Raw genomic sequence first — 24,589 nt, 5'->3', positions numbered from 1 at the left:
GCCATTCACCTTAGGGACCTTAGGGAGCGCCTGTCTTGTTCGTTAAGAAGGCAGATGGTTCCTCACGGCTCTGTATTGACAACCGTGGGTTGAACAAAGTAACGATCAAGAACAAGTATCCGTTGCTACGGATCAACGATCTTTTTGATCACATGAGCGACATTGTTCTCAAAGATTGACTTGCATTCGGGATACCATCAACTGAAGGTTTGAGATGAAGACATACCAAGGTCGTCAGAAAAACTACGCTGGCAGGCATAGAAGGCCTCTAGAGTTTGGAGCCGGAGAGAAAGTTTTTCTGAAGATCTCACCCATGCGAGGAGTTATGAGGTTTGGAAAGAAAGGGAAGCTCAGTCCAAGGTACGTTGGACCCTTTGAGATCCTTGAGCGTGTAGGCAAGACAGCTTATCGCTTGGCGTTGCCGCCTTCTATGTCCAACCTCCATGATGTATTCCATGTGTCCATGCTACGGAAGTACGTGTCAGACCCTTCGCATATCCTGCAAGAGCAAGAGGTTGAGGTCTCTCCTGAGGTCAGATATGAAGAGCCAGCTGTAGCGATTCTTGATCGTAAAGATAAAGTCTTAAGGAACAAGATCATTCCTTTGGTCAAGGTTTTGTGGAAGAGGCATACTGTAGAGGAAGCTACATGGGAGCTTGAGAGTGAGATGCAAAAGAAGTACCCTGCTCTGTTTTAAGTTTCGAGGACGAAACTCTTTTAAGGGGGTAGGGATTGTAAAGGATAACTTTTGAATCTCGCCGTTTGTAATTCACGTTTAATAAATGAGCTTTCGTGTGTTACAAGTAAGTTCTTGAATGAATTATGGACGTTGAAGTTTAGAGAGTTAATTTAAATTATTTTAAGGTAATGGAAAATCTCGGAATAAATAAAGGATTTATCGAGTTCGTCTCGAATAATAAATTATTTTCCGAGGAAATATGCCGGAATTTAATTTAAGAAATAAATTCTCAAGGATGAGAATTATTTCCGAGAAACCTTAAATATATTTAAATTAATCAAGAACGAACGAGGAAAGTCTCAATTTGAATAACTTAATTAAAAGTTCGAGCGAGTACGGGTTTTAGTCACAAAATTTTGTGACAAGGACGTGATTGTAACGTTTTTGGAGTTATTTGGAAATAAAAACGTGAGAGTGGGGTTGATTTTAGAAAGATGGAGGAAAAGTAGAGTTAGTAATTAAATAACCCATTCTTTCTTTTTCTCTTATCTTCTTCTATCTTCTACTCTCTTCTTTTCCCTTCTTCACGTAACTTCTTTTTTCTTCTTCCCGTCCACTCGCGCGAGACTCTGCAGAAAACAAGAAAGGAAAAAAAAAAATTTCCAGCAGCCATCAAAGCTCGGGAAACCCATCACCACTCGGCCATAGTCACCTCATCTTCTCCCTTTTCCTTTCTTCTTCTTCCTCGTCTTCGTCGCTTTGTCTCCCGCGCGTCTCACAGGGACCGCGCGCGCGCTCCGGCGAGGAGAACGGCCGCCGCGAGCTCACCCAAAGCTGCCGACCAAGGAAGGACCACATGAATCGAGAGAGAGCACGCCGGAGAGTCCAATCCCTCCAGAAACAAGGTAAATCTCCTTGACCCGAATTGGAAACTAGGGTTTTGAGAAATTGGTTTTGGGGATTTCGTGTTCTTTGATGATTTCTGAAGAATTGGAGGTGATTAGTTGTTATTTGAGTTTAATAATCGATATTGATGACTTAAAATTGAAGAAATTGAACTCGAATTTGTTTGTTGGCCGTGTGACGTGAATTTTGGCCGAGAGTGTTTTTGGTTTTGTTGGATTTGTGAATTGAACTCGTTTTGGTTTGGAATTGTTTTGGCTCTGTGTGTCGATTTGAAATTTTGAGTCAGTAAGGATCATTGTTGTGCTAGAATTATGAGGCTGTAATGATTATGAGACGTTAAAATTGTTTGGTTGATGTGAAAATCTTGGCCGTGTGGTCGTTATGCCTGTGTGACTTGTTGTGGTTGTTTGGGTGTTTGTAGCCGTGAGCCATATTGTGATATTGTGGCCTTGAGACTGTTGTGTATCTATAATTTGAGCCTCGGGTCTTAATTCTTGGATTTGGTTAACGTGACTTGAAGAAGTGACATGAGTTTTGGATTATTGTGATTATAGTTTCGGGATTTGGGAATTTGGAATTTAAAGTGATGATTTGTGATTTGTGATTTGAGATGAGTTTGTTCGTTTCGAGTTTGGTTAGCTCGTTTTTGAGATAGAAAAGTTATGTCAAGTAAAGTGAATTTGTTGACAAGTTATATGGTTTATTGACATGTTTGAGAGTTTATGACAAGTTGGAGATATGGTGACTGATAAGATTTCAACTTTGGATTTTAGTTTCTCGACACTTCAGAACGTGTTAACGCTCCAGGTCGTGTAGAGTCTCAGGAAGCGTGAAAAGAAAGGAAACTCCGGAAGTCAAAAATTTTCAGACGACCTTTTTCCGGGTAAGTGTGGAGACTTAAGTCAACTACATACCAAGGGAATAACCCTGTTTACGTGCATTATTGTTTGTTAGTAAACAAGAATAGGAAAGCTTTAAAATCGAATAATCTCAAAGATTAAGGCTTCGGCCGCTTTTCCTGAAAACTTAGCGTGAGTTCGCTCAATAAGTTCAAACGTAAGATTTGTGAAACCCAGCCTCTGATATGTGATATAGTTATTCCTTAGGATATGTGATTGACCCGTTAGAACGGGGGAGACAAGAGAGCCATGTTTAACTCTCGAATTCAAATCGAGGGTAGAAGTACCGGGAGTCACATCCCGAGTCTTCAACCTAAAACACTAACGAGCATAAAAGGGAAATGAAATATCTTTCAGGATTTATCCTGAGTCGCTCTCCTGTAAGTAGCATAGGTGTGTACTCTGAGTGCGGCAGAGTACCCGAACCTTAAAGAATTGTTGTGTCGATGGTACCAAAATGAAATGGACCTTGACGGGCTATGAGGGCCTGGGGGATGGCGCTGAGTACTCATTTATCGGGAAGTCGACCAAGAGTCGCACCCGATCTTGTTACCAGGTTATGAAGACCTGAAGAATGCACCTTGACGGGCTATGAGGGCCTGGGGGTTGCGCCGACGTCGAATGAAGTGGTACCATTAGTGGATCCCAGACTAACATTAAAACTCTTAGGCCGCCGGACGACTGCTGCTCGAAGTCTAAGGCTGGTCTCTTGTCGTTCTGAAGGTTATAGCGGGGGATGTGTGTAACCTTAAAAACGACAAGTACTAGTTAGAATGTGTACACATGAGTCATGCTCTAGACTTGTTAGACTTGCATCCATGCATTCTTATGTGCTTGTTTGCACGTCACCTGTTATAACATGGCATTTAGTCGCGTTATTTTTCTAAGTTAGACTCCCACTTGCTGAGTCAATCGACTCATAGTTTATGACCCTTGGTAATGTAGAGAAGGGCAAGACCGCGATGTGAGCAAGGAAATGAAGACGAAGACCGGGCGTGTATCTCTTGACCTTTGGGCTAGTGGAGACTCACTCGGGATCAACCTCTTCTATAGTTATAACTATATTTTGTTGAACCCCGCTCCTAAAACTATTTCCTGTAATTATACGCAAACCCAGGAGCTGTTATGTAAATATTTAGAGTCGTAGTGAGACTCAAAGTTTGAATTGAGAAAAACGAAAAAATGGGTTATTTAATTACTAACTCTACTTTTCCTCCATCTTTCTAAAATCAACCCCACTCTCACGTTTTTATTTCCAAATAACTCCAAAAACGTTACAATCACGTCCTTGTCACAAAATTTTGTGACTAAAACCCGTACTCGCTCGAACTTTTAATTAAGTTATTCAAATTGAGACTTTCCTCGTTCGTTCTTGATTAATTTAAATATATTTAAGGTTTCTCGGAAATAATTCTCATCCTTGAGAATTTATTTCTTAAATTAAATTCCGGCATATTTCCTCGGAAAATAATTTATTATTCGAGACGAACTCGATAAATCCTTTATTTATTCCGAGATTTTCCATTACCTTAAAATAATTTAAATTAACTCTCTAAACTTCAACGTCCATAATTCATTCAAGAACTTACTTGTAACACACGGAAGCTCATTTATTAAACGTGAATTACAAACGGCGAGATTCAAAAGTTATCCTTTACACAATTCGTCTAAGTTCGCGTCTTGATTCCCGAGCAAAGGGAAGAGGTCGTCATCAATGGACCCACTCCCCGACAGGTGATTGGTGGGGTCCATTGACGCGTGTAACGAGACAAGGCAAAAAGTGATCGGAGAAAAGAAAAAATAATAATTAAAGGAGCCGAGCCAAACCTTGTCGCGACGGGCTGCTCCGGTGGGCCGATGACGGCAAGAGTCTTGAGTTTACCGCACGAGTTTCACTCGGCCGGAAACTCGGGGGGCTAATGTTATCGGCCCGACCCCGATAGCGGCCGAACAGAGGCGAAGCGACGTCGAACGCGTCCCGGCAGCTCGTCCCGGCCATTGGCCGGCCCTAGGGCCAGCCTCGGCCAATGGCCGGCCCAAACAGCCTCGGCCATTGGCCGACCCAAGCTACTCCCGGCCATTGGCCGGCCCTAGGGCTAGCCTCGGCCAATGGCCGGCCCAAACAGCCTCGGCCATTGGCCGGCCCAGAGGCCAGCCTCGGCCAATGGCCGACTCAAGCTACTCCCGGCCATTGGCCGGCCCTAGGGCCAGCCTCGGCCAATGGCCGGCCCAAACAGCCTCGGCCATTGGCCGGCCCAGAGGCCAGCCTCGGCCAATGGTCGACTCAAGCTACTCCCGGCCATTGGCCGGCCCTAGGGCCAGCCTCGGCCAATGGCCGGCCCAAACAGCCTCGGCCATTGGCCGGCCCAGAGGCCAGCATCGGCTAATGGCCGACCCAAGCTATCCCCGGCCATTAGCCGGCCCTAGGGCCAGCCTCGGCCAATGGCCGGCCCAAACAGCCTCGGCCATTGGCCGGCCCAAGGGCCAGCCTCGGCCAATGGCCGGGCCAAGGCTGATTCTCGGCCAAGGGGTTGCCCATAACGCCCCTTGGTCGCCTATAAATTCAGGGGCCGCTCCCCTAGTCCAGGTAATCCGAATTTGAGTACTGAAACGCTGTCGAACTCGTACCTCCCTCGTTTCTCTCAAGTCTCGACCCCTAAACACTAAACCCTCTATAAACCACCTCAATCCCACTAATGTTGAGCATCGGAGAGGTAAACAGAGGCAACCCCTCTGTTTCCCCTTTGTAGTTCACACCTTTTTGCTTACATTTCAGGTGCTTGGACGGGATAGAGATCACCTACAGCTAAGGGACGGCTTGGGATACCTAGCCCGACACGCTCGAGTCGAGACGAGACCACTTGGTCCGGCCTTGGGTCTGACCGTCTGCGACTCCTAAATCGTTGTCCGAAAAACTGCGACAACAAAAAATAACCGAGAAAATTCTCATTCATTCCCGTCATCTTGAATATATTTAAGGGATTCCGGAATTTATTTTTACTCTCGGAATTTTTAAATCTCCACGTATGTTCCGAGTAATTTATTCGGAAATAATATCGAGTTCACTCGAATATTCTCATTCCGAAATTTCGTTGACCTTAAATATTATTATTTGTTGGAATTGATCTAGGGTTAAGAAAAGATTTAACGCTTCGAGCAAGCGACGAAAATTAAAAATTTTCTTTAAAACAAGTGAAACGTTTTTACTAACCTAGTCAAAGAGCAAGTACATGTAAATTAAAACTATAATTGAGCATTATATGTTTACTAACCTTTGAGAAGCTTGAACATTGAGAAGCCATAGGAAGGTTGAAACGTTCATCTCCCCTCGCATCACGTCTCTCTTCTTTCCTCCGGAACTCGAGCAACCACAAAAGTTTCTATCACAATAATCACTCGAGAAAGAAAGGAATTAGTGTGTGGGCACTTTTAAACACGACGACTCAAGAACAAGTCTCAAAGTCGAAGAGCTAAAACACTAGGTCAAATGTGGACCTAGGTGCCAAAACAAAAACGAAAGAAAACTTAAAGAGAGAGAGAGGATCTGCCAAGAGGTTCTAGAGAGAGAAGATCTCAATCTCTAAATCTTTGGAATGACTAAAATGAGAGGAATGATGGCTCTATTTATATGAGAGGTTTTACCTTCAATAAAGTAGTTTCCTCTTCTATTGAGTATCACATATTCATGAGCAAATATTGCCCTTATTCTATTAAGGTCAGACGTCCAAGGCTTGTCATGCAAGTCCTTGGATTTGTTTCCTTATTTGTTTTGCTTCTCTCTTGCCTCTAATTGCCACCCATGCTCTTTCCTTATAGAGGAAATTTGTTTCCTCTTTTTCTTTTGGCAAGTATCTTCATACATTAATGCACAAAATTGGTCTCTCTTTTTCTTTGGGTTGGACGTGCAACATGGGGCTTCAAGAAGGTGTTTCTAGATTTCTCTTCACTTGTTTATGACAACATAAGAAAAGCCCATAAAGAATTTTCAAGTAAAATTCTATGAACAAAGCTTGAGCTAAAATACTTGGACTCAAAATTTCACTAACCTTTTCCAAGTTTAGCTTAATGTCAACTGACTCCACTAAAGAGTTGACACTAAGAATCTCTCGGTTCAAATGAATAATTTTCTACTCAAGAATTCAAATAAATTGTGATTAGTGGATCTACTGAATATTATATATGTTTACCCTTCATGAATTTCATCAGCTAGTCGGGATTTACAAAATTACCATTTTACCCTTCTAGATGTTATTTCCTCAACTCCTTTGGCGCTTGTGAATAAGTTAGAAACAATGTATTGACGATGAGCTAACAAGTCACATTGATTCATCCAAAAGAGTCATGACTCAATTTGGACACTAGCCAGTTCATTTATTCACATTCCAAGGAACAAAGCACGAGGTGATATATATTGCATTTTAGCAATCTTGTACATGAATTCCATATCTATGAGAACTTCACAGAGTTACTCATGATATCTTTATAACTTAGTACTTCATCAATAGGTCATGTTAAGAATCACATAGTGAATCTGAACTCTGACTTTCTCAAATGAGATAACGTAAGCTATGAAATGACATGTCTCATTTCAGGATTGAGGTAAGAATGATGCAATTCATACGTAGTAACCTAGAGACATAAGAGGTTAAATGGTTTGTTCATATCTTGTCTCTAGAAGTGCACTGGTCAATTCAGTACCTTCGGAAGATACCTAGAAGAACTATAGAGTCTCAAACTCTCAATGTCCCATAACCAGACATCATAGATTCTCTTAACAGTCGTATCGAGATCAATAGTCCTTTGATCCTTAGATTGTGAATATATTGTTTTAAGCATACCATCAAGAGTTTTTTCATTCAAATCTACATTTCTGTCTTCATGTGTTGTTAGGTTTGTTTATGGACTAAAGACTAAGGTTATATAATAAAGCTTCAGACAATAAACTTGTGTTGTCCTTCATGCCTATTAATCCCTCCCGATATTGGTCGAAGATCTTGTTCGCTAGGGCCTTGGTGAATGGATCTGCCAGGTTGTCCACCGTTAAGATCTTCTTCACCTCCACGTCTCCGCGCTGCACGATCTCTCGAATCAAATGGTATTTCCTCTCAAAATGTTTAGAACGCTTATGGCTTCGAGGTTCCTTTGAGTTAGCGACATCCCCACTGTTATCACAATAAAGGGTCATGGGCTCGTCGACGTTTGGAACAACTTCCAAATACTTAAGGAATTTTCTATGCCATACAACCTCTATGGATGCTTCACAAGCAACCACATATTCTGCTTCCATTGTGGAGTCAGCAATGCAAGATTGCTTAATACTCCTCCACAAAACAGCTCCACCATTAAGGTGTTGGAATTGATCTAGGGTTTAAGAAAAAGTTTAACGCTTCGGTAAGCGGCGGAATTTTTAAACTTTTCTTTTACAAGTAAAACAGTTTTTACTAATCTAGACAAAGAGCAAGCACATGTAAATATAAACTATTATGAGCATATAAGTTTACTAACCTTTTAGACGCTTGAACGTTGAGAAGCTTTTGGAAAAAAAGGTTGCAACGTTCGTCTCCCCTCGCAACACGTCTCTCTTCCTTCCTCGGCAACTCAAGCAACCATGAAAGTTTCTATCACTAAATCACTCGGGAGAAAAGGAATTAGTGTGTGGGCACTTTTAAACACGACGGCTCAAGAACAAGTCTTAGAGGCGAAGAGCTAAAACACTAGGTCAAATGTGGACCAAGTGCCAAAACAAAAACCGAAAATAACTAGAGAAAGAGAGAGAGAGGATCGGCCAACAATGTCTAGAGAGAGAGTCTCTCAATCTCTAACTTATGTGGGATGACTAGAATGAGAGGAATGAGGCCTCTATTTATAGGGAAGGCATGAGCAAATCTTATTTCCTCTTTTCTACCCATGTTGGACGTTCATGACATGTCATGCAAGTCCTTGGATTTGTTTCCTCATTTGTTCTCTCTTAGTTGGCCGAAAATGCACTTTCCTTCTAAAGGAAATTTGTTTCCTCTTTTTCTTTTGGCAAGTATCTTCATACATCAATGCACGAAATAAACTCTCTTTCCCACTATGGGATGAACGAAATTCAGCCTTATTTTCCTTGGGTTGGACGAAATTTGAGCTTCTAGAAGGAGCTTCTAGATGTTTCTTCATTTGTTCATGACAACTGTTATGCCGTCATTTTCACAAGATAAAAACTATGCCCCGATAGCAAAAACGACAAGAATTGACAAAGTTCAAGACCTAACTATCGACGTGTTGAAACCATCGTCATGCAAACCATCGGCGTCCTAAAGCCTTGGCAAAGCAAGACTATCGGCGAAGTTTAAGACCAAACTATCGGCGTGTAACTATCGGCGTGTAACTATCGGCGAGCCTCTAAACCTTTGGCAGACACCAACTCTCGGCCATCTTGGTCTGCCAAACTATCGGCACAAAACCATCGGCGTTAGACCATCGGCGAACTTCATGGCCGAGACTATTGGCGAGCTTCATGGCCTAGACCATCGGCGTGAAACTATCGGTGAGCTTTATGGCTGAGACGTGAAACTATCGGCATGAGACTATCGGCGTGGAACTATCGGCGAGCCTCTCAAGGCACAAAAAAATAACTATCGGCCATCCTTTGTCTCTGCCAAACCATCGTCCAAACCAAGTCTCAAGGCAAAAATTGCCTCCAAGGCCCATGTGCCTCAAGCTCAAAAGCTATAAATACCCCCCCCCCCCCCCCCCCCCCCCCCCCTCCCTCTACTCACTCACAAGGTAAGTTTTCTCAAACTTAAAAAACCTCGACTTCACTCTCGATCCACTATATTTTCCTTTCTCGAAACTAGAGATGAGATATGCCCAACACCTCGACTAATGTTGAGCGTCGGAGCGCGCACCAGGGGAAACCCCTCCGCGTCCCTCTAGTTCACGTTTCTTGTCTTTTCAGGCGAAGAACACGAAGAACGCGAAGACTCCGAAGATCGCGAACAACTCGACGAATCCGAAGATTGCGAAGAACCCAATGAACTCAACGAACAAGAAAGCGAACTAATTACGAAGTCACGAGAAACCGAGAACCTCTTTTCGGCGAGGCAAAGACAACGAGAAGAGTAGATTTCACCACACCCAACCTACGTGCGGTCATAGGGTCCGGCCCTAGACCGAACCACGGACGGTTCTAAGTGTTGACCCAAAATGCGTCACCATTTTGGCGCTAGAACGAGGGGTACTCGAAAACAACCACGAGTTCCCACCGGTAAATCCACTTCCCACACGGAAGATCATCAATCCGACGAAGATTGAGGGTACAACCAAGCCATTCAATCGGTCACAGAGTCGAAAACCCAAAATGGAGAGACACTCCGACCCGAACGGGTACGAGCGAGCCTAGCCCCAAGAGGCACTAGCCTTGGCCATAAGTGGTTGAGTCGTCACGCTACTCAGAGTTCATTTTGCTTACTTCCGACGGTTCGGGAAATAGCCGTTTCTAAGAGAGATCCTTTCAAAATCTATATTGAAGAGTGCAACGCACCATGCCACTAGTGGCTCGAGTTAGTCCCAAGCAAAGCCTGCCTTACGAGGCAAGGTCTTCCGAGACCCTGATCTTCCGAGATCTGGCACAACCACGAAAGGGACTTACTCAGCCACAAGAAGTTTGAGACTTTGCACAACTCAAAATAGATTTTGTTTGGGTCCCTCGATCTTCTAAGATCGAAGTCTTCCGAGACTCATGCCTTCCGAGGCTCGATCTTCCGAGATCGAAGTCTTCCGAGACTCACGCCTTCCGAGGCAAGATCTTTCGAGATCGAAGTCTTCCGAGACTCACGCCTTCCGACGCACGATCTTCCGAGATCGAAGTCTTCCGAGACTCACTGCCCCACGGGGTTAGCCTTAGGAGGTCACGTCCCACGGGACTCAATCCTACGGGATCAAGCCTTACGAGGCCATGTCTTACGCGACACTGCCCCACGGGTTTAGCCTTACGAGGCCACGTCCCACGGGACTCAATCCTACGGGATCAAGCCATACGAGGCCATGTCTTACGAGAATCTGCCCCATAGAGTCAACCTTACGAAGTCACGTCTTACGAGACAGAGCTCCACAGGGTTACATTTTACATATCCACAGCCCAAGATCAAAAGACGTCGACAACAAAGCTCTCGAGGAACACAAGACAAGTTTCCTGCACGACAAATCGCACAAGAAACTGAGGGGTTAATGTTATGCCATCATTTTCACAAGATAAAAATGATACCCCGATAGCAAAAACGACAAGAATTGACAAAGTTCAAGACCTAACTATCGACGTGTTGAAACCATCGTCATGCAAACCATCGGCGTCCTAAAGCCTTGGCAAAGCAAGACTATCGGCGAAGTTTAAGACCAAACTATCGGCGTGTAACTATCGGCGAGCTTCTAAACCTTCGGCAGACACCAACTCTCGGTCATCTTGGTCTGCCAAACTATCGTCACAAAACCATCGGCATTAGACCATCGGCGAACTTCATGGCCGAGACTATCGGCATAAAACTATCGGCGAGCTTCATGGCCTAGATCATCGGCGTGAAACTATCGGCGAGCTTTATGGCTGAGACTATCGGCGTGAAACTATCGGCATGAGACTATCGGCGTGGAACTATCGGCGAGCCTCTCAAGGCACAAAAAAATAACTATCGGCCATCCTTTGTCTCTGCCAAACCATCAGCCAAACCAAGTCTCAAGGCAAAAATTGCCTCCAAGGCCCATGTGCCTCAAGCTCAAAAGCTATAAATACCCCCCCTCTACTCACTCACAAGGGAAGTTTTCTCAAACTTAAAAAACCTCTACTTCACTCTCGATCCACTATATTTTCCTCTCTCGACACTAGAGACGAGATATGCCCCACACCTCGACTAATGTTGAGCGTCAGAGCGTGCACCAGGGGAAACCCCTCCGCATCCCTCTAGTTCACGTTTCTTGTCTTTTCAGGCGAAGAACACGAAGAACGCGAAGACTCCAAAGATCGCGAAGAACTCGACGAATCCGAAGATCGCGAAGAACCCGATGAACTCAACGAACATGAAAGCGAACTAATTACGTAGTCACGAGAAATCGAGAACCTCTTTTCGGCGAGGCAAAGACGACGAGCAGAGTAGATTTCACCACACCCGACCTACGTGCGGTCATAGGGTCCGGCCCTAGACCGAACAACGGACGGTTCTAAGTGTTGACCCAAAATCGGCGTTAACAACAACATAAAAAAAGCCCATTAAGAATTTTCAAGTAAAATTCTATGAAATGAAATTAATCCTCAAAGCCCAATTACACTAATATGGCTGAGTAATATTTATTTAATTTGTCATCATATGACAATGTCAAAAATAATTTATTGACATTCATTTCGTCCTATGTCCAAAAAGACCAAAATACCCTTTTGACAATTTTCGTAAAACTTGTCTCGTTCTTGTTTTGACTTAGGTTCTAGTTTAACTATTCCTACTCGATGTGATTTGTGACAGTGACCTCATGGATCTAAATGAACAAAGTTTGAGCTAAACACTTGGACTCAAAAGTTCACAAACGTTTTCCAATTTTAGCTTAATGTCAACTGACTCCACTAAAGAGTTGACACTGAAAATCTCTCGGTTCAAATGAATTTATTTTCAACTCAAGAATTCAACCTAATTGTAATGAGCGGATCCACTGAATATTATCTATGTTTACCCTTCATGAATATCATCAGCTAGTCGGGATTTACAAAATTACCATTCTACCCATTCTAGTTGTTATTTCCTCAACTCTTGTGTCGCTTGTGAATAAGTCAGAAACAATGTATTGACGAGGAGCTAACAAGTCACATTGTTTCATCCAAAAGAGTCAAGACTCAATTTGGGCACTGGCCAGTTCATTTATTCACATTCCAAGGAACAAAGCATGAGGTGATATACATTGCATTTCAGCAATCTTGTACATGAATTCCATATCTATGAGAACTTCAAAAAGTTACTCATGACATTTTCACAACTTAGTACTTCACCAATAGGCCCTGTTCGGAATCACATAGTGAGTCCGAACTCTGACTTTCTCAAATGAGAATACGTAAGTTGTGAAATGGCATGTCTCATTTCAGGATTAAGGTAAGCATGATGTAATTCCTACATAGTGACTTCGAGACATAAGAGGTTAAATGGTTTGTTCTTATCTTGTCTCTAGAAGTGCATATGTCAATTCAGTACCTTCGGAAAATACCTAGAAGAACTATAGAGTCTCCAACTCTCAATGCCCCATAACCAGACATCATAGATTCTCCTAACAATCATACTGAGGTCAATAGTCCTTTGACCCTTAGATTGCAAATATATCGTTTTAAGCAAACTACGAAGAGTTTGCTCATGCAAATCTACATTTGTCTCTTCGTAAGTTGTTTAGTTTGTTTATGGACTAAAGACTAAGGTTTTATCATAAAGCTTCAGACAAGGAAGTTTGAATGAACGTTTCAACTTTTTATTAATGAATAAGCAATTACAAGCAAGAGTCTTCATGAGACTTTATTACATCAAATGTACAAAATAAAGACTACAACTCTTCTTGTGGGCACCATAAGGATGAACACAGATCCCAAAGTGGATTTCCTGGAATCCTTATCCGCTTGAAAATCAGAGTCGGTATATCCCGTCATAGTCAGGTCAGTACCTGAATATGTAAGCATCAAGTTCCTAGTTCTCTGAAGATACTTGAGAACATGGTTAACAGTAATCCAATGCTCGGGTCCAGGGTTGGATTGAAAACGGCTAACTACGCCAACTGCGAAGCAAATATCAGGTCTAGTGCAAAGCATAGCATACATGAGACTTCTTACGGCTGAGGCGTAAGGAATTTTCCTCATGTCTTCAATCTGTTGCGCAGTCTTGGGAGACTGGTCCGTTGAGAGTAAGACTCAATGCCTAAAGGGTGTTTGGCCCTTCTTGGAGTCTTGCATCGAAAAGCGGTCCATCACATTATCAATATAAGATGCTTGAGAGAGCGACAAAATCCGGTTTTTCCGATCTCGAAAGATTTGGATCCCCAGAATGTCCGCGGCTTCTCCTAGATCCTTCATATCGAATTGCTTTGCTAGCCAGACCTTAACCTCAGATAATTTACCAACATCATTACCAATGAGTAATATATCATCGACATATATAACCAGAAACACAACTTTACCTTCGTGTATTAACTTGTAAACACATGGCTCATCTATTGACTGCTCAAAGCCGAAGCACTTCACAGTTTCATCGAATCTAATATTCCATGACCTAGATGGTTACTTTAATCCATAAAGGGACTCAAGCAACTCACAAACCTTGGTCTCTTGACCTTCTTCCACGAAATCGTCTAGTTGAGCCATATAAATGCGCTCGTCAAGATTGCCATTCAGGAAGGCAGTCTTGACATCAATTTGCTAGATCTCATAGTCGAGAGCTGCAGCTATGGATAGAAGTATGCGGATGGGTTTAAGCATCACGACTGGTGATAAGGTTTCTTCATAGTCAATCCCTTCTTCTTGGGTATAACCCTTAGCCACAAGTTTTGCTTTGAACGTCTCGACGTTCCCATCGGGACCCCTTTTCTTCTTGTATATCCACTTGCACCCTATGGATTTACCCTTCAGGAAGGTCTACAAGTTTCCAGACTTTATTGACATACATCGAGTGCATTTCAACTTTCATGGCGTCAATCAAAAGGTTTGATTTAGAACAAGCCATCGCTTGGCTATAGGAAATAGCATCAGAGACGGCTACGAGAGTGTCTCCATAAGACATGTACCTGTCAAGCTTTTGAGTAGCCCTCCCACTACGTCGAAGTACTACTTGACGAGATTCTGATGAGTTTGGTTGTGTTTCAGTTGGGATAAGAACAGTTCTTACAGATGAGGTAGAAGCTTCCTCACCCAACTTTTCTTCAAGCACAATTTTGCTTCTAGGTTTTAAATCTTTCATAAAGTCCTCCTCAAGGAAACGAGCATTCGTGCTTACGAAAGTCTTATCGTCCTCGATACTATAGAATGTGAAACCTTTGGTTTCCTTTGGATATCCAACGAACAGACACAATTCTGACCTACTAGCCATCTTGCTAGTCCTTTGCCTCAGCACGTGTGCGGGCAACCCCAAACTTTGATGCGGCCAAGATTTACTTTACGGCCAGTCCATCATTCATAAGGAGTACCAGGAACCGTTTTAGACGGAACTTGGTTCAGAATGTAAGTAGACAAAACCGTATCTTGTGTAATCATCAGTGAAGGTAACGAAGCATTCGTATCCTCCACGTGCATGCTGACTGAGCGGATCACATACATCCGAATGTACAAGTTCCAGTAACTCAGTGGCTCTTCGACCATTATCGGAGAAAGGTCGCTTAGTCATTTTTCCTTCTATGCATGATTCACAAGTAGGTAGTGAACCTATTGCAGAGGCTTGGAGTGGACCGTCCCTCACAAGGCTCTTAATCCTGTCTAGACAGATATGACGAAGTCTTAAGTGCCAGAGATATGTTGATTTTATTAGATCGGAGGATTCAGATAGTTTGATCCTCTTTGGCTCCCTAACTAGATCATTATCTATTTCGGTGTCTAATAGAGAAGGTTGAGTGGGATAGATGTAGAAAATAGCATTCTACATACATGCATCAGTGACAAAAGAATTATCAGGAAACGAAATACGAATTCCATTCTTAATGAACTTTAAAAAATAATCTTGCTCAAGAAGACGAGCAACAGATATTAAGTTCTTTCCAAAGGAAGGAACGAAATAAACATTATTCAAGTTTAAAGTGCGGTCTTCAAAAGACAGCGTCACGGATCCCACAGCCTTCGCAGACACCAGGCTCCCATCACCCCATTTAAAATAGAAGTCGCCTTCCTCTAAGCTTTTGGTTTTCTTGAAACCAGTCAAAGAACAACAAAAGTGGTTAGTAGCAGTGGAGTACTCAAGAATTCACGTTGATACATTATCAGCTCCTAAGCATGCTTCGGTAATTAGTACAGTACTATGTTCCTTTGCTTTGAGATAGGCAGGACAGTTCTTCTTCTCGGCCTTGTGAGGTCTCTTCTTAGATGCAGAGGTGGAGGCTTTGTGCTCAGTAACATGTGCCTCTCCTAGGTTCTTCTTTCTCTAAGTGAGACCTTCAGCAGTGTGAAGCTCCTTCTTTAGGTCGGTAACAATGTACTCTAGCTTGTTCATGGAGTAGTTCAGTTTGAAGGTATCGAAAGATTCGGGGAGAGTTTTCAAGATCATATCTATTTTGGTGTCCTCGTCAATCTCAGATCTTGGGATTTCCATCTCATTCAGGTAACTAATGATCAGCATCATATGGTCCCTGACAGGAGTCCCAGCCTTCATACGAAAGTTCGTAAACTGTCTGACTGCTTGTCTTTTGGCCTGACGCCTTTGCCCTAAAAATATCTCATGGGGATTGTAGAGCATGTTTGTTGTCTCAATGTCACGATGTTGCTGCAAAGCACATTGTTCATAGATGCTAAGATGTAGCACCTCACAGACTCATCAGAGCGGAGCCAGGCCGCCAAGGCGTCTTTGTCCTCTTGAGTCGAATCATCATTCGTTTGAGGATAGAGAATGGTGAGTACCCATTTGTGCTTGTTAACGGTAAGGACGATGTCGAGGTTACGTTTCGAATCTACGTAGTTTTTGTTTTCGAGTTTGTTCGAGAAAAGGATGGTTGAGAGACTGTTGAGAGACATGTTGCTGAATTAAGTTGAAACAAGTTTATGATTAGTCTTTTGGATTAGGATTTAAGTTTTTTAACATTTAATAAAATCCAAATGTGTTATAAACCAAATGATAAATTACTCCGTCAAGAGAAGGCTGCAATAAATCTCTATTTATAAGTAAATGACACATCATTAATATTTAGCCAAGATGTCAATACACTAATTTTGACTAGCCACCTTTTAAATTGGTTTGATCACTCACATCCATTCGCAGAGCCTCAAAGGAGGATAATTAGGGATTGAGTCTTAGTGTGCAACCAACCACTTAGTCTAAAAGGTCAACTTTGAAAAAACAATCCCCCAAGAGGAGGCCTTGTCTTCATCGTCTTACTCTCGAACGTAGCTCATTGAGCAAAGATCGAAGCAAAAACGCCATCGAGTACTCTCATTGAAGAGAGGGCCACAAGGGTGACTCTTAGTCTCACGTTAATTGCTTCTCTCATTTGTGTTGGGGATCATGGGTTATAAACAACAAGTATAACCGTCTCACTTAGTTTTTGGAGTTGGCACATCGTCTCTTATAAGTTTGGAAACAAATTTCGTAGTTATAGAGTGATAGAGTGGACTTCTAGAAAGGAATCCTAGATCTTCATGTTCAAGGAAGAGCACTGTTAGTGCATAAAGGAACAAGGTACATACTCGGACATTTTCCTATTTTCTATTCGGGAAAGTGCATGAGGGAAGTGTGAACTTCAACACACTCGAACACTTGAAAGTTTGAGATTACACATATTTTATTTTTCGGCTCATCTACGAGGAGACCTCCCACTCAAATTTTAAAGAGCATATAGGTTTTAAACATATGTTATATAGATATAGTTTTTGAAAACATTTTGAAAACTTATTTGATTTGGATGACAAAATATTTTCAAGTTTGAAAACGAAAACGGTTTTTCAAAATTCAAACTAGTTTTGTAAAAATTCAATTTCAATTAAACTTTCAACAATAAAAACATTTTAATCTTTCACATTATGTTTATTATCTTATAAAAAAACAATTTTGCTCCAGGAAATTTTCTCATTAGAGTTCTATAACTCATGGAGTGGGGTCCTAAATTTTCTAAAAAACTGAACATTTGGAACTGCCACGCACCTCGGAGTAAAATCGCCATAACTGGCGGTTCCGATGTACTTTTGACTTAAAAAAATTGAATTAGAAAGAGGACAAACAGAACTTTAATTTGATTAAAGAATTATTAAATTTCAAATTCTGAGCTGAGAGTTATGCCACTTTTACTGCGGGTTTTCTCAAGCTCAAAGGAAACTGGAAATAATTAAAGTTTTGACCTTGAGTGCGAAAACGATTCGAGTGTAACGGAATGTTTTAGGAAGTTGTTAAAGCTTTTATTTGTGTTTTATTAAGAAGGGAATAACATGGTATAAAAGAAATAACAACAAGCATAAAACGAATCAAGTAAATAAAAGAAACTAGTAAGACAGGATAACTAGTCACAAAAATTTACCGAAATTTCTCAAACTTTAAAAACACGTTTATCATTATAAAAAATTAAAAACTTTTAGAACTGATTCTAATGTGTTTTAATAACATCCCAAACTTCTAGAAAATCAACATGATTTTTAATTTAAAGGTACGAGCAATAAATTAAAAAAAAATCTAAGAAAAAAATTCTAACTTGTCACAAAATTAGTTAACTTTCGAAAACGATTTTCAAGCTTATAATTTTAATTACATGTACATGCATATCTTTGACCATAGCTCTGATACCATCTGTTGGAATTGATCTAGGGTTAAGAAAAGATTTAACGCTTCGAGCAAGAGGCAGAAATTAAAAATTTTCTTTAAAACAAGTAAAACCTTTTTACTAACCTAGACAAAGAGCAAGTACATATAAATTAAAATTATAAATGAGCATTATATGTTTACTAACCTTTGACAAGCTTGAACGTTGAGAAGCCTTAGGAAGGTTGAAACGTTCCTTCAATATCCCAGTTTTAACTTGCCAACGAATAAAAGCGGAACACCAACGACCTGCTGGAACCTTGCAACCACTCAAGATTCGCCAATGGAAGTGGGAGGAAATTATTATAGATTTCATAGTCGGACTACAAAAGACAATATAGAGGGACACAATGCAATATGGGTCATTGTCGACTGACTTACGAAATCAGCCCACTTTCTTCTAGTTCGAACCACAGTTACACGATGGATAAGTACGCTAAATAGTACATCAAGGAAATAGTTAGACTCCACGGTGTGCCATCATCCATTATATTCGACAAAGATTCCAGATTCACTTCAATGTTTTGGAAAAGTCTACATAGAGCGTTGGGAAAAAAGTCTACATAGAGCATTGGGAACAAAGTTGTCATTTAGTACAGCTTTCCACCGTCAAACTGACGGACAATCGGAGAGGACTATCCGGACTTTGGAGGATATGCTGAGAGCGTGTGTATTGGACTTCCAAAAGTCGTGGAATATGTACTTGCCTTTGATAGAGTTTACATACAATAATAGCTACCACTCTCCAATCAACATATCGTTATATGAGGCTTTGTATGGAAGGAAATGCATAACACTGGTCCACTGGGATGAAATGGATGAACAAAAGTTCCTTGGACCTGAGCTTGTGCGGAAGAGTATAGAGGCTATTGAAAGAATTCAAAGTAGAATATTAACGGCCCAAAGTTGTCAAAAGAGTTAAGCAGACAAACAACGACAAAGCTCGAGTTCAATGTTGGAGATAAAGTATTTCTCAATGTCTCACCACTGAAAGGTATTATGAGGTTTTGGAAAAAAGGAAAGTTGAGGCCGAGATTCATAGGTCCAATTGAGATTCTAGAAAGAGTTGGATTAGTAGCGTACATGTTAGCACTTCCTCCAAACCTATCAGGTATTCACGCCGTGTTTAACGTGTCCATGTGGAAGAAGTGCATGTTGAACGCTTCTCACGTGTTGGAAAAGGAACCAGTTGATCTACAAGTGGGATTGAGTTATGAAGAACTTCCAGTTGAAATCATCGACAAGAGAGAGAGAATGAATTAAGAAACAAGACGATCAAGCTGGTTAAAGTAGTTTAGAGATATCATTCACAAGAAGAGGCTACATTGGGAACGAGAAGATGAGATGAAGCTCAAGTATCCAAACCTGCTTGAAGAATGAAATTTCAAGATGATATTTTTTGTAAGGGGGAAAGGATATAAAATATCGATGTTTTGTAGGTTGTGTATAATTAAAAAAAAGTCAAGAAAAGGGCTTTGATATACTTGAGCATTGTTTATAACATTAAAGGATTTCCTCGAAATAGCGAGAATAAACCAAGAGCGGGAAATTAAGGATACTAAGGTCGATGATGTTTCGAAATATTTTTTTACGAATTTACGAAGGATCGCGAAAGTAAAAATAAATTATTACGACCTTAAATAATTTTGACATAGAAGAAATTTGAAAGAAAATTATTGGATTAATTTTCTCATCATATTTTCCATCTCTCGGCAAAGAAATAGAATGAAAAGGGTTCATTTGCAATAGATAACGAAAAGAGAAATTCTTTTTGTGAAAGAAAAACAAGGAGGGAGTTAGTTGCAAATAAAAAAGTGTTTACGAGCAAATTTGAGAACATTCTTTAAGTGGGATATTGAAGGAACCGATACTCTTCTTCAGTTCATTCTGATGCGAACATCACGAAAAAAATGCGAAATATCATTTGGAGGAAGAACGAACGAGAGGAAGAAGGAGAGGGAATTCGAGGGGGAGACAGACAGAGAGAATATCGGTGGAGGAGAGAACGAGATGCGAGAAAGGGATGCCATAATTATTGTGTAGTTTCCTTGGCTAATTTGGGTGTGAATCTAACGACGTGAAAATGGCCGGCTCATCGTCGTTTGATTTCAAGAAGGTAGTTGGAAATTTCCTTGATGGACTTGATGAACCGAGTCTTCAAAGAGTTCTTGGACAAGTTTGCCACAGTCTTCATTGATGATATCCTCATATATTCTCACAAGAAAGTAGAACACTCGAAGCATTTGAAGCTTTATTGGAAAGGCTGGGGAGTAATAAGCTCTATGTGAAGTTCAAAAAGTGCGAATTTTGGATTGAGCAAGTTGCGTTTCTTGGGCATGTCGTCTCAAAGGAAGAGTTTGGTGTGGATTAATCTAAAGTCGATGCAGTCATCAAGTGTCCTCCGCTAAAGAAAGCTACTAAAATTCATAGTTTCTTGGGTCGCCCTGGTTATTATCGGAGAGTTGTGAAAGGATTTTCAAAGCTATCGGCACCATTCACATGTTTGACTCTCACGAACACAAAGTTTCAGTGGTCTGATGCTCGTGATAAGAGCTTTTAAGGGCTAAAGCAGAGGTTAGTGTCAGCACCAATACTAACTATTCCGGTATCATCACGAGGATTCGTGGTATACACAGATGCTTCTAAGTATGGTTTAGGTTGTGGTTGATGCAAGAGGGCAAATTCTTCGCATATGCTTCTTGTTAGCTCAAGGAGAATGAGAAGAACTACCCAACTCACGACTTAGAATTAGTTGTTGTTGTGTTTGCTTTAAAACTTTGGAGACACTATCTCTATGGTGAGAAGTGTGAAGTATACAGTTGTCAATGGTGCCCACAAGAAGAGTAGTAGTATTTACTTATGTAAATTTGATGTAATAAAGTCTCACGAAGACTCTTGCTTGTAACTGCTGAATCTTTAATAAAAGTTGAAACGTTCATTCATTCTTCCTTGTCTGTTTGAAGCTTTATGATAATCCATAGTCTTTAGTCCTTAAACAAACCTAACAACATATGAAGAGACAAATGTAGATTTGCATGAACAAACTCTTCATCGTTTGCTTAAAACAATATATTCGCAAGTTAAGGATCAAAGGACTATTGATCTTAGTACGATTGTTAGGAGAATCTATGATGTCTGATTATGGGGCATAGAGAGTTGGAGAGTCTATAGTTCTTCTAGCTATGTTCTAAAGGTACTGAATTGACCAGTGCACTTCTAGAGACAGAATAAGAACAAAACATTTAACCTCTTATGTCTCGAAGTCACTACGTATGAATTGCATCATGCTTACCTCAATCCTGAAATGAGACATGTCATTTCATAGCTTACGTATTTTCATTTGAGAAAGTCAAAGTTTGATTGACTATGTGATTCTGAACATGACCTATATAGGTGAAGTACTACGTTATGAAGATGTCATGAGTAACTTTGTGAAGATCTCATAGATATGGAATTCATGTACAAGATTGCTGGAAATGTAATTTATATCACCTCATGCTTTGTTCCTTGGATTGTGAATAAATGAACTGGGCAGTGTCCAAATTGAGTCATGACTCTTTTGGATGAATCAATATGACTAGTTAGCTCCTCGTCAATATGTTGTTTCTAACTTATTCATAAGCGACAAAGGACTTGAGAAAATAACAGCTAGAAGGGTAAAATGGTAATCTTGTAAATCCGATCTAGCTGATGGTATTCATGAAGGGTAAACATAGATAATATTCAATGGATTCACTCATCACAATTAAGTTGAATTCTTGAGTAAAAAATAAATTCATTTGAACCGATAGATTCTCAATGACAACTCTATAGTGGAGTCAGTTGACATTAAGCTAAACTTGGAAAAGGTTTGCGAACTTTTGAGTCCAAGTATGTTAGCTCAAGCTTTCTTCATTTGGATCCATGAGGTCACTATCACAAGTCATTTCGAGTAGGATTAGTTAAACTAGAAGCTAAGTCAAAACAAGAACTAGACAAGTTTTACAAAAATTGTCTAAATGGTATTTTTGTCTTTTGGACATAGGATAAAATGAATGTCAATAAATAAGTTTTTGGACATTGTCATATGACGACAAGCAATTTAAACCACTCGGCCAAGTTCATGAATTTGGGCCTTGAGGATTAATTTTATTACATAGAATTTTACTTGAAAATTCTTAATGGGCTTTTCTAATGTTGTCATGAACAAATGATGAAACATCTAGAAGCTCCTTCTAGAAGTCTTGGCCGTCCAACACAACAAGTGAAAGAAAGATTATTTTGTGCATTGATGTATGAAGATACTTTCTAAAAGAAAAAGTGGAAACAAATTTCATCTAAAAGGAAGTCAAGGGGTGGCAAGGAGAGAGCAAGACAAAAGAGGAAACAAATCCATGGCCTTCTAGAAGGCATCATGGCCGTGTGGCATAAGGAAGGGAGGGTAAAATATTTGCTCATGAATATGTGATATTCTATAGAAGAGGAAACTACCTTTTTGAAGGTAATCCTTCTCTTATAAATAGAGCCCTCATTCTCATTGTTTCTCATCCCACACAATTTAGAGATTGAGAACTTCTATCTCTAGACCTTGTGGCCGCCCCTTCTCTCTCTCTCTCTCTCTCTCTCTCTCTAACTCTTTTCGTTTTTGTTTTGGCACCTGGGTCCACATTTGACCTAGCGTTTGTTTTAGCTCTTCGACTCTAAGACTTTTGTCATCATGTTTAAAAGTGCCCACACACTTATTCCTTTTTACCTCGAGGGATTTATGTGATAGAAACTTTCGTGGTTACTCGAGTTCCTGAAGAACGAAGAAAGACGAGCTGTGTGGGGAGACGGGCAATTCAACCTCCACAAGTTCTCAACGATCATGCTTCATAAAGGTTAGTAAATGTGTAATCGCTGTTGGATAGTTTTTAATAATAACATGTGCTTGCTCTTTGTCTAGGTTACTAAAAATTGTTTTCCTTGTTTAAAAGAATTTTTTTTTCCGCCGCTTGCTAGGAGCGTTAAATCATTTCTTAACCCAAGATCTATTCAAACATATATATTGATCACAAAAATTTGAAGTACTTCTTCACACAAAAAGAGTTGAATATGCGACAAAGACGATGGCTGGAGTTAGTAACGGACGACGATTACGTGATTAACTATCACCCTGGAAAGGAGAATGAGGTGGCCGACATACCAAGCAGAAGGATGTCAGCGAATGTAGCGGCTTTGTCTGTAACACCAAAGCCACTAATGTTGAAGCAGCAGAAACTCGAGTTGGAAATTGTGTTCAAAGGGCATGTGGCAAGACTGATGACCATGTCTCTACAACATACTTTGCTGGAGAAGATCAAGCAACGATAGTCTTCTGATCCCTACTTAGAAAAGATGCTGAGAGAAATGGAGTCCAAGAAAAGAGTAGATTTCCAAGTATCATCGGGTAGAGTGATCAAGTTCAACACAAGGCTTTGTGTTCCAGAAGATGGGGAGTTGAAGAAGGAGATTCTTGTTCAGGCTCATATAACACCATACTTTGTTCATCCATGTACGACAAAAATGTAGAAGGACTTGAAAGTACCCTATTGGTGGCCTGGAGTGAAGAATGATGTGGTGAAATTCGTGGAGCAATGCTTAACTTGCCAATGAATAAAAGCGGAACACCAACGACCTGCTAGAACCTTGCAACCACTCAAGATTCACCAATGGAAGTGGGAGGAAATTACTATAGATTACATAGTTGGATTCCCAAAGACAATATGGGTCATTGTCGATCGACTTACGAAATCAGCTCACTTTCTTTAGTTCGAACCACATACACGATGGATAACTACACTAGATAGTACGTTAAGGAAATAGTTAGCATCCATTATATCCGACAGAGATTCCACATTCACTTCAATGTCTTGGAAAAGTCTACATTGAGCATTGGGAATAAAGTTGTCGTTTAGTACAGCTTTTCACAGTCAAACAGACGGACAATCGGAGACGACTATCCGGACTTTGGAGGATATGCTGAGATCGTATGTAATGGACTTCCAAAAGTCATGGAATATGTACTTGCCCTTGATAGAGTTTGCATACAATAACAACTACCACTCTCCAATCAACATATCGCAATATGAGGCTTTGTACGGAAGGAAATGCATATCACTGGTCCACTGGAATTAAATGGATGAAGAAAAGATCCTTGGACATGAGCTTGTGCGGAAGAGTAGAAAGGCTGTTGAAAGAATTCGAAGTAGAATATTAACGGCCCTGTTGTCGGTCATTTTCGGAAAACCCGGAAAGGCGATAGGACTCGTCGTTCAAAGGCCCGATGGTCAGGCCGGAGTCCTGAAGAGCGGCAAGCCCACCGACACGAGTCGACTAACAAGTCCTCGCGTCAAACTTTCAGCTCTTCAAGTCGAGACGTTCTCCTCGAGTCGAGCCTTGCTCCTTGAGTCAAGTCGTACTCCTCGAGTCGAGATAGCTGCTTGGGCAGAATCACATGTCCACGAGTCGATTGTTGGATCCTCGTGTCGACCATGGTACCTCGAGTAGAAACTTTTACATTTCAAGAACCTTGCATGAAATCCCAAGCTCTAGAGGCCTAACAGGACATATCATTGAGGATCACTAAGGTCCAAAAATGGCCGATGATGTGGGTCACACACCCCTCT

General features: G+C 41.0%; 2 protein-coding genes across 2 annotated transcripts; both read left to right on the top strand.

Moving 5' to 3' along the window:
- Positions 1–214: 214 nt before the first annotated feature.
- On the top strand, positions 215–697 carry LOC149404019 (uncharacterized). The gene has a single exon (XM_089603995.1). It carries the CDS (start codon positions 215–217, stop codon positions 695–697), a length of 483 nt encoding a protein of 160 aa, XP_089460121.1.
- A 22,633-nt stretch (positions 698–23,330) lies between these two features.
- LOC149404018 (uncharacterized) lies at positions 23,331–24,098 on the top strand. Its single transcript, XM_089603989.1, has 2 exons — positions 23,331–23,475; positions 23,884–24,098. Exons 1-2 carry the CDS (start codon positions 23,331–23,333, stop codon positions 24,096–24,098), a joined length of 360 nt encoding a protein of 119 aa, XP_089460115.1.
- The last annotated feature ends 491 nt before the right edge of the window (positions 24,099–24,589 follow it).

Source organism: Urtica dioica, chromosome 2 (genome assembly GCF_054948205.1).
Source record: "Urtica dioica subsp. dioica isolate 48M chromosome 2, U.dioica_male_clone48M_v1_H2, whole genome shotgun sequence".
In the NCBI taxonomy this organism is placed as follows: Eukaryota; Viridiplantae; Streptophyta; class Magnoliopsida; order Rosales; family Urticaceae; genus Urtica; species Urtica dioica.
This window is presented reverse-complemented; position numbering and strand designations above follow the sequence as displayed.

Coding starts and splice junctions, on each gene's coding strand:
- LOC149404018 (XM_089603989.1), top strand. CDS start 23,331: ATGGAGTCCAAGAAAAGAGTAGATTTCCAAGTATCATCGGGTAGAGTG. Junction 23,476..23,883: donor ACCATACTTTGTTCATCCAT/GTACGACAAAAA, acceptor CGTTTAGTACAG/CTTTTCACAGTCAAACAGAC.
- LOC149404019 (XM_089603995.1), top strand. CDS start 215: ATGAAGACATACCAAGGTCGTCAGAAAAACTACGCTGGCAGGCATAGA.